This window comes from Corapipo altera, unplaced genomic scaffold (assembly GCF_003945725.1).
Source record: "Corapipo altera isolate COAL_440 unplaced genomic scaffold, ASM394572v1 0, whole genome shotgun sequence".
Taxonomy (NCBI): Eukaryota; Metazoa; Chordata; class Aves; order Passeriformes; family Pipridae; genus Corapipo; species Corapipo altera.
The window spans coordinates 5,281,616-5,291,863 of record NW_020884872.1 but is presented as its reverse complement, the minus strand read 5'-3'; the positions used below and the strand labels follow the sequence as shown (position 1 = coordinate 5,291,863).

General features: G+C 37.5%; 1 protein-coding gene across 1 annotated transcript in view; it reads right to left on the bottom strand.

Annotated features, from left to right (window-relative positions):
- Positions 1-1,317: 1,317 nt before the first annotated feature.
- Positions 1,318-10,248, bottom strand: part of TRAPPC10 (trafficking protein particle complex 10) — a 42,379-nt gene continuing 33,448 nt past the window's right edge. Inside the window, exons 17-23 of the mRNA XM_027635661.1 lie at positions 9,354-9,583; positions 8,044-8,144; positions 7,550-7,676; positions 6,408-6,578; positions 4,840-5,017; positions 4,257-4,451; positions 1,318-3,416 (exon numbers count right to left, since the gene is read on the bottom strand). Coding sequence (XP_027491462.1) covers positions 3,178-3,416; positions 4,257-4,451; positions 4,840-5,017; positions 6,408-6,578; positions 7,550-7,676; positions 8,044-8,144; positions 9,354-9,583 — 1,241 coding nt within the window. The 3' untranslated portion in view covers positions 1,318-3,177. The remainder of the gene's footprint in view (positions 3,417-4,256; positions 4,452-4,839; positions 5,018-6,407; positions 6,579-7,549; positions 7,677-8,043; positions 8,145-9,353; positions 9,584-10,248) is intronic.

Below are 10,248 nucleotides of genomic sequence, written 5' to 3'. Positions count from 1 at the left end.
ATTGAATTGATGTCCACAGAACAACCTAATAATTCTGTGATTCTCTCACTAGAGTGAAACAACACTGAATAACCGGTGTATAAATGAGGCAAGTTTATTTTAAAGCAAATTAATTGCAGCGGAGAGGAGATGTGTGTACGGTTTGGTTATTTTCTGTAAAAGTATAAAAATACCACAAAGAAAATACATGAGGACAAGAAGGAAAGAGACAGAAAGGTTAAAAGTAGATAGTGAAAAGATATTACCACCCATGGATCCAGCGATGAGACTTGATTGTTGTAATTTCAACATCCCTTGGTCACAGTCTTGATCCTTTGGGTTCCTTGGGTTGTATACATTCAAGTGAGCGTTAGAACACCTAGATCTCTCCCCAGGGAGGAAATTCTTCATGTCTGATGCAATCAGCATTGCAGACACCTTCTTCTTATGGAGAGCTCTTGAAAAGTGTCAAGAGGTGCTTTGGGGTCCTTGGTGGTCTTGATCCCCTTCTCTTGGCTTTGCCCACTCCTTGACCCCAGTTCTGCACCTGCACTGTATGTTGTGTGGTCACCAAGGATGTGAACAGGAAAACTGGCACTGCTGCTCTACCTTCATACAGCCCCACATCCTGTTCTAACTTGCCTGCTTGAATGATCATCTCTGTTTGAGGCATAACAATCCATTAACTCCATACTTCTATAGCTGGGCCCACAGCTCCCAGACGGGACAGGATCCAGGGAGTGAAGTAGGAGCAGGATAATCACTTCCAGTGGGATGTGCCTGTCTGTGTGTTTTGCTGGGGCAGCGGGGCAGACACACAGACAGCCAGGAGCTAACAAGCTTTAAGGATGTAGTAGATCAAAATGCTGATGTATGTCTGTGTATACGTTGCCAACTTGGCAAAGGATTCAAGGTTCATATATCCTATAGCTGAACTATCTTCATTATAATACTAAAAATCACACCCACAGGGTAACAAGACCCTGCCCAGGTAAAGACTCTTTCCCTGAGCATGTATAGAAGTTAGCTGGGAGTACATAACCTGTATGGAAATTACTAACCCTTTGTAATAGAGGGTTACTGACACTGAACTTCTGTGTATAAATAATGGTGCAGAAAGTCCAGAGGGACGTGCTTGATTTGTGGAATACCACAGAGCACCCAGGCTTGTGCAACCTCTGAAATAAATAAATAATCAATGTCTCTCTCCAGGGTGTAATTATTGGCTTGTTGCACACAGGGTCATGAATCTGATTTTTGCAGACAACAGTAGCTTTGGCTAAAATTGGTGAAACAATCACTCCTTCCAACAAAACAGAAGTCAGAGCAGCAGAGAAGTTGATTTCTTTTTAAAACATGTATATTTAGAACTGTAACGCTTACAATTTCATTAAACAATCTTAGTACAATGTGTTTAATCTAACAGTATATTACAGAACAATGTGAAAAATGATTTAATAGCAAACCATGAAAATGGAATTAATAATACCTGCAGTGTCAAAGTCACTAACTTGTTACCTTTTCCAGTCAAGGAATCCCAGCAGTCATTCGCACTAAATGATGCTTTGGGTTTTATCCAGAATAAAATGGTATGATTTCCACAGAGAAAGGGCATTCCTTCACAGAAAGAAGATGCATAATAAGAACATTTTCAGCTAGCAGGTCTACTTTATACATCTATTTAGACTTCTTTTTTTTTTAAATAAAAAATAATAATTAAAAAAAAATTGTTTAGACCAGTGCAGGGTGCCTGTTCATTTTTTCAACTTAATTGCTGTTCTTTTTGGAAAGAGGGTTTGTTTTTTATTTCCCCTTTATAATTTAGCAGAAGCTGAGTTTAGAAAAAAATAATAACAATGAATTTGTCTAACAAGCAGCTCCTCACTTTAGTTTTACTGACAAGTATTTGACATGGGACAGTTTCCTCTGTGGAGTCTGTTGACAACGCACCATTATAGATCTGCAAGTAGAAAAGGTCATTCTCACATTAAATGCACAAGTTTCAGTATCAGAAGCAGGACATCAGAAGTTGTAATTTTTCCAGTCACAGGTGGATTTGCAACATTCACAAAAATTACACTTTTTTTTTTTTTTTACATTTTTTGTATTTACATTTCAGATATAAATAATGAAATTCTTTAAGTTACATGTTTTAACTTTGCTTCACGATTATTCTACATCTGCAAGCTTTCCTATATCAAACCAACCTCTTTCTTTCATCATGAATGCAGAAGTCTGGCCTCTAATCAGTAATAATTACACTAAGCCTTTATGACGAAAGGTTGACTGTTCAAGTATCACATCATACTGAAATTTTTGCCCCAATTTAAAAACTGAGGCAGCACACGAAGCCACTTGGAAATGGTAGTAAAAGAAATTAACCTGGGAACTCAATAAGCCAAATAATTTATTATTAAATTCTATCAATATCTTTCTTTGGTAAGAAATATGCAAGAGGATGACCCAGCCCCCACCCCAAAAAAAAAAAATCATATAATATGTGACATCACAGTGTCTACTCTGTGAAGGAGAAAGCCTCAGAAAATTAAGGAATTTTGTTCAGTTAAGATTGTTTATAGCAGTAGCTCTTCCATGCATCTAAGTATGGAAATGATGGAAGTTTAATATAAAATTGCAATGGCAGGAATTAACAATGATAAAACAAACAAACAAACTAAAACCAAACCAGTAAAGCAACTGTCACACCAGTGAATGTGCTGTTGGATGCTCTGTTATGTTTCTGGCACAAGTGTGGAAAAGCCTGTAAATTATTACATAAAAATTCAAGATTTGGATAATTATCCAACTCTACATTCTAAAATATGTAGGAAGCATGAAACAAATCTCTCAGCTGCCCGACAAAAAAAAAAAAAAAAAATAAAGAAGTGGTCCAAATACTTGGATTTTTTGCTTTTGTTGCCCTGTGTTTTGATGCAGGATGTGACTGAAGGGAGAAAACCCAATAGCTTACACAAAACATACTAAAGTGGCAATATAAACTAGCTGACACAAGCTTCACTGTACATTTAAATTGATACAATTGTCTGGTGCTTCCATGGCCAGTACACGTCGAGTGCCATAGGTCTCCTTAGAGTTAATGTTACAACGAAGACTAAATCAGGTCATTTATCCTTTAAAGTGCTTTCATATCCAGTTTCTAATGGGGTTTTTGTGTTCCTTGTTTTCCATACCGAGTTGTCACGTGACATTGACTTCCAGAACGTGGTCGTCCTTGCTGGGAATGACAAGGATTTGCATTCCCGTGCTGCTGTTGAAGACCTGCCCCGGAGAGAAGGCTTGGAGCCGGGGCATCGGCAAACCCTTGTGCTCCCCGCTGGCTGTGGAATGCAGGCTGCCTCTGCTCCTGATGCTGCTGCTGTCAGCCTGGTCATCCACGTTCTTGTCCACAGACAGGCTGTCATTTTCAATCCAGCTATCTGTTTAAAATAAAAAAAAACCACAGTTTTGTTCTACGGACGGATTAAACAACTTAAAGGATAATTTCAGAGCTCAGGCACAGAGTCAGTTTACCACCTCTTCAGTTACTGAGCATCTCTGCTGAGGTAACAGTCTGTGCACACTTTTAGGCCAGCACCAGATGTAACAGTGAATTATACTGGTTTATAAGGAAAATTTCAGTAGCATTACTTCACATTTGTCACAGGCCAGAAGGGTGCACACTGGCAGTTCCTGTATCCAGCTGATACATGTGGCTTGCACAAGTGAATTCTCACTAAGCTCTGGGATTACTTCACAGTACAGGTAAATACTCTGAATGGCTGTGGCAATTTAAACTCTTCATCTAATCTGGTCTACTGCCACAAATTTTCAGCAGTTCTTTTGTTTTGTACTTAATCCCTTAAAAAACTGGGAAAAAATTTCAAAGCTAATGAAGACACACTAGATGTCCAATTTACAGGAAATGAAACTGCAGGATTAGAGGGTTATCGAATAGTTTTCACTTGATTATAAATCAAGGAACAGACAACTTCCATGACAGTGACAACTACTTTTCAAACTAATCTTTAAAGGAAATGTAAGAAAACAATGCATTTATTATTCCTCCTCACAGACTGAGGTGGCAACCCAAATTCAAAGTTCCATTAGAGCAACATTTTATAAGTTTTTTCGAATGAGAACTGTTAGTGAGGGTCAGTAACACAGACATCTATGAGTACCTGGCCAACATATTTCTTGCCTTGCTTTTCTCTTTACACAACAACACAGCAGAAGCAGAGTAATTTCTGTAAGTAGCCACATAGTGAAGAGAGCCTTACCAGCATCAAGTTGCATGGAGTGAGCAGAATGGTGAGGGAGGTATTTGAACAATCTGACATCAGGGAAAGGCAGATTTCCAGCAAACAGCGGCATCACTTCCATGTGGACTTTGTGAGTTGCTCGAGGTGCTACAGGCATAGATATCACTCCAGAACTTTTTCCACAGACTGCCCAGTTACTACTGTTGTCAACAACTGCAAGAATTAAGAGCGAACACTATAAAGATCTTCTGTGAAAAATGGAGAGCCCTTACAATAATTTCTTTCAGCATTTTAGCAACATCTAAAAGCCCACCAGCTTTTATGTGTGAAGAGCTGTGCAAGGTAACAAAACAGCTCTACACAAAAGGGACTATAGTTGAGCCCCAAGCAAGTATTCATCCATTCTGAAGAGCATTTATATTCCACTAGAGGACAGATTAAAGAGAAAAAATAAAATATTCTCAGTCTAGCAAAATGCAAAATGCAAACTGCTTCACCGAGCAGCCGCACCCACAATACAAGAACATCTGCCAGATAAAGTTTGGCAGATGCCATTCTCAAGAAAAGAGTACTGGGGAATTTTCAAGAAAAATAGTCTTACCTTCATACATAAGTTTTGTTGTGCAATATCCATCTGATTCCGTTAATGCTTCATCTCTGTCAACCTCTGAGAGGTCAACAAGTCGGGTGATCGACACCTCTAAAGAGCAGAGGGAGCCTGTTTTACAGTACTCTGCCCCCAGTGGTGGGAAAATCTCACTTTTCACATGATACAGTGTCTGTCAGGAAGAAAACAGTGCTGTTGTCAAGAAAAAAGGGATGTTTTACTTGTGTTTAAATTGAACTGGACAACTGATACAATACAAAATTAACTTTACATTTAACAGCCATATCCTGTTAGATCTTTTTAATGCAAGAATCAGTTACAAGTAAGGTTCACTTCATTATCTTGCTCAGTTTACAAAAATCGTAGAACATGGAATCCTAGAACAGTTTGGGTTGGAAGGGACCTTTAAGACCATGTAGTTCCAACCTCCTGCCACAGGCAGGGACACCTTCCACTAGATCAGGTAATCAAACCAAATTTGATTCAATCTGTTTTTGATACCAGCAGCTGAGCACACCATTTTTTCCTTCACTTTTGTGCTTTAACTCAGCCTTTCAATGTTCCTAAATGGACACTAATCTTACTATTTAAAATTTTTTTATTAGTTTCTTAGCACCTCCCTTTACAGGAAGAGTAATTCTGAGTAATACAGGAGAACTACTTCAACCCTCTTACCCTCACAGTCCCCCAAATAACAGTGCCCACATCAAAGAACTAATTTCCAATTCCTACAAAATTAAATTTCTACCAAAACCCCCACTGTTTAGCACAGCTAGTTCTCTTTAAAAACTCCAGAAAGGTGCTGATACAGGTGCCAACAAATGCTTGTTACATGCCAGCAGGTAAAAAGACACCTAAAATATTGTTCCAATGCCAGTTTGCAATAAGCAGGTAGGAAATGCAGCAACACTGAAGACAGACAAAAGGATTTAACCCAGTGAAAGTCTTCTCATGATGCTAATTTTTGCCCAATCATCACAAAGGGTAACACTGAATTTAGAGATGACATTAAATAATGTTGATATAAGCTCCTATTAATGGAAATTTATCCAGCCTATAAGCTTCCTAGCTGATCAAAGGAATAATAAGTTCGTCCATAAGGGAAAAGGAGAAACATTTAAGATAATGGCCTAGAAAACCTTAAATATTTCATTAGAGGAGCTCATCACAAGCACTACAAAAACCAACTCAGATGCCTTCAATAGCACAGATTTTTTGGAAATTGCAATTTACTTTGGAGAGCACAGTCTTAAGATAGCAGGGAAAAAGCAGCTCAGTAATCTACAGAGAGTCTTCATGGCTCAAATCCAGAAAGATGAAAACATCAAAAAAATTAAACAAGACCAAGAGCAAGTGTTATGGCCCCAACCACATTCTTGTGGCAAGGATATGATTCCACTATATCATACCAGGCTGCAGATGTACCATTCACAAACTGGTTTTCCAATGATTCTAAGCAAGTATTAATCTCATGATGTAAACAGAACTTTCCTAATATATTTCTTGACTTTCCCTTTCCATACATTAGGAAACCCCTTTCAGTTAAGATGTGCCATACTCACAAAAAAATTTTCCACTTGGAATTCATAAGTGAACGGCTTCAGGGTAAGAGACTGTTCTTCAGAGGTAGCTGGACAAAAGCTGACTGAAAACAGGCACTGCAAGGAGAGAGGAAGCTCTTTTGTCCACTTCAATTCCCATACAAAGAATATTGATTGCTTACTGTATATGACCTGAAAGAAAATGTTTAAAGTGTTAGCTCCTTCCTTCCTCTGGAAAACAAATGGAAATGCACATATATATGTTAGTCTGTTCTGGCATTAATATAGTTTATAAAATTAAATTAAGTAAATAATTAGGGAAATATGCAACCAAAATAACTAGTAGTGATTTTTTTTTCCACAACGCACATCTGTTTAAAAGGAGGGATTTCACTGTCAGAATCAAGTGTTTCAAAAGGGAACACTTCACATTGAAACAAATATTTTAATCAAAAGTCAAATTTAATAAATTTATTAATATGTCCTTATATACTTTTCCTAGGCACCAAGAATGACCGAGTTAATATGTTCAGACAAGGCTGAAAGAAACTTCAAGGCTGCCCAAGAAGGTTGTGGATGCCCCATCCTGGAGGTGCTCAAGGCCAAGCTGAATGGGGCTCTGAGCAACCTGATCTAGTGGGAGGTGTCCCTGCCCATGGCAGGACATTGGAACAAAATGATCTTTAAGGTCCCTTCCAACCCAAACCATTCTGGGATTCTGTGACAAGGAACTCTTCTGCAACTCAACTAGTTTACAGCTGTATTTAACTGGAAAACTGTGTCCACCTGATTTTTTTGCCTAAAACCTAATGACAAACTGCAGCCATAAGATGAATACATTAAATGTCAATGGTGATATTACATTTGTATAGCTGTTGTTCAAGCAGGTATATAGTGCTTTGCATGAGATGAACAAGTTTGAAAACTTATCTAATAATCTTGGCAAGTTTTAGAATTATTCTGAGATCTACAGGTGTCAATGCTGTCCAAAGCATCCTTAAAAATCAATCTACTCAGAGAACTACAAAGGTCTGACCTAACTCAGCTATCAGTCTTAATTATTACAAAATCTACGTGCAAAAGTAGTGCTAACAATTTCACTAAAAGGAACTTTCATCTACTTGTCCTGCCAATGAGCTCATAAACCACCAAGTGAACTTTACCTGTTGAGATGCAGGGTTGAGAGGTACCAGCTGCAAATCTCTACAGTCAGCAGAATTTTTTAGGCTGTAGTCTGAAAGCTGGAAACAGAGTTCTGACAAATTCTGAACACAGACTTGCACATATTTCCTGAAAAATGTGACACAGTTTGTTCAATGAAAGCTGAACCGTTACATTGAGAGAGTCCATGTCCATAAAACAAGGCTGTAAAACACCCTCTTTCACAATAAACAAAAACAGATAACTACACAGAAACAGCTTAGCTTGGTTCAGCTTGTGGTCTTATTTCCAAAACAGCTGAAACCACAGATTTGTTTTACTGTCATGAAAGAACACTAGAGGAAATGCACATGCTTCCAGTGGGAAGACAATAAAAGCTCAACTTAAATATATTAAAAAAAAAAAAAAAAAAGGCTGCTATAAATATTACTTATGAAACTCCAGCTCCATATTTTATAAGAAGAAAGAAACAATAAATACTTAATGAGTACATTACCGTTTGCCAGCTGACAATAAGGAATGCTTGGCATTAAAAGGGATGCAGAATGTTAATGCAATAATAGTGGAGTAAATCGACCAAGGACAATCAATGGTCACCTAAAGAAAAAAAAGGGAACAAAGTTCTTATCCATAATGGTATTTGGCATAAAGATTTTGCTTTTCTTCTCCTTTCTAAGCAAAACTTTTCTGACAAAGTGTCTACATCTAATGCATCCAGAATGGGAAGAAGAAACAAACAAACAAACAAACAAATCAGTATGTTAAAAACTAATCTGAGAAAATATTAGGGGTTTGTTTGCCTGTGAGTGGGATATGAAATATCAAAGGAGCTTTTCCTACAGAAACTCACATACCCAGTTCTGAAGACTTAAAATAAAGGAAGGGGGACTAGAAGAAAGAAGAGGTAAAAGGACACAAACAGTACCACTAGCATCTTGATAACCTGGTAAAGGTCAGTGTCAAATAAATTGCTGTAAGATCTATTACTTACATGTCTTTTTAATACTTTAATATATTAAATTCAAGCTCAAAATATTTTAAAAATATTTAACATATATATCTTCTAATTTGAAGCAGCATGTTTGACTGAAGAATTTCTCCTGAACTGAATGCTGCCATTCTTCCAACTGTAAAGCATATACATTTAACAACATATTTTTATATGCTGAAAAAACCCCAAATTTTGTCACATCACGTTTTAGCAACGCTGGTGTGTAGCTATTCCTTTCTACCCAGCTCCTCACACACAAGGATGGTCAATTTTAACAGGGAGTAACACTGTGAAAGGTGATGGTTTCAAGATCATTTTGCTGTCAGTTGAACAGTTTATTTCCGTGCTACTTATTTTATTCACCCTTCATAATAAAAATTAAGAGGAAAAGCTACCTCCAACTAAATAATGTGACACTACAGCGTTCAGTGCCTCAGCAAGGCATACAGATTCTTTGCAAGTGGAAGAAATACATTTCCCATGAATCAGAAGTGGGAATTTAAAGACCACCACAACACCTTTTACAAAGCCACAGGTATCCTTCATGCTATATAAACTCTGAGTGTTAGAACATTAAAGCTCAGATTGCTAGCTAGGGGAACAGTTGGCAATATATTAAACATAGTGTATCTTTCTGCTTATGTTTACAATTTCTTTATATTTATAACATTTGCTATGATTTTTTGCATGTACATCTTTTAAGGGAAGATAAGTTCCAGACAAGCAGTTCCCCATCACCACCACTTCTATTTTGTGAAGTGCTTACCCCTGTGATCCAATAAATTTCAAAATAAAAATGTTAAACTACATCTTACTTTTTGGTCAACAGTAGCCATGCAGTTGTCTCGTTTCTGCTTCTCTTTGTTTTTTCTGTGATTTTCTTTATTTACAGTATTTTCTTTCTCCACTGCAGATTCCGTGGCCGATGGCAAATACATGACTTCTAGTTCAAATTCAATCACATGATATGCAGGAGCCACTGGCAAACTGATGCTTGTGATCTTCTCAGAAGACTGAATCCTTAATGAGGATTCTGAGATCTTTTCTATAATTGTGTAGTGGGAGAAAACAGAAATAATAGAAAAAGATGTGGTGCCATAACCACTTCCTAGCAAGACCCCCACCTTTGCAAAAACAGCAATGTGCAACCATGTTGTAAAACTCCATAGTAACCTCTTCAAATGATATCTATATATTTATATCTGTAATCTGCACATCTTAAATATAACTGCTATTCACAACTTTACAGGAGTAACACACTATCCTTTTTAAACAGCCAGAAGGTAACCATGTTCCATGTAGTCCCTTTAATGCTCCAGCAAGAACTAAGAGGACAAATTGATAACAAACTTCAAACCAGCTAAAGAGCTACTTTATGCCATCATATGACATTTACTGAAGTTTTAACGAAGTCCTGCACCTCCTTGGTCTCATAATTTCACTTATAGCAAACTTGCAACTTATTGAACACACACAGGCATCAGCATTTTTGGTCATCATCAGCAGTTTCACCATGCCTTCTGCATTTCATCCATGAAAGTAAAATTGTCCAGCTATGTTTGCTGAAAAGTTCATACTACTACTTTGAGGGTGAAAACTTAAGGCCTTTCTTGCGCTGAAGCACTCAGCTGCAAGTCCCTAAAACTGTCCTCAATAATGACTATTGAAAAAGACAGTGTCAGTGTTCTCAATACTGTAATAAGCACAGGT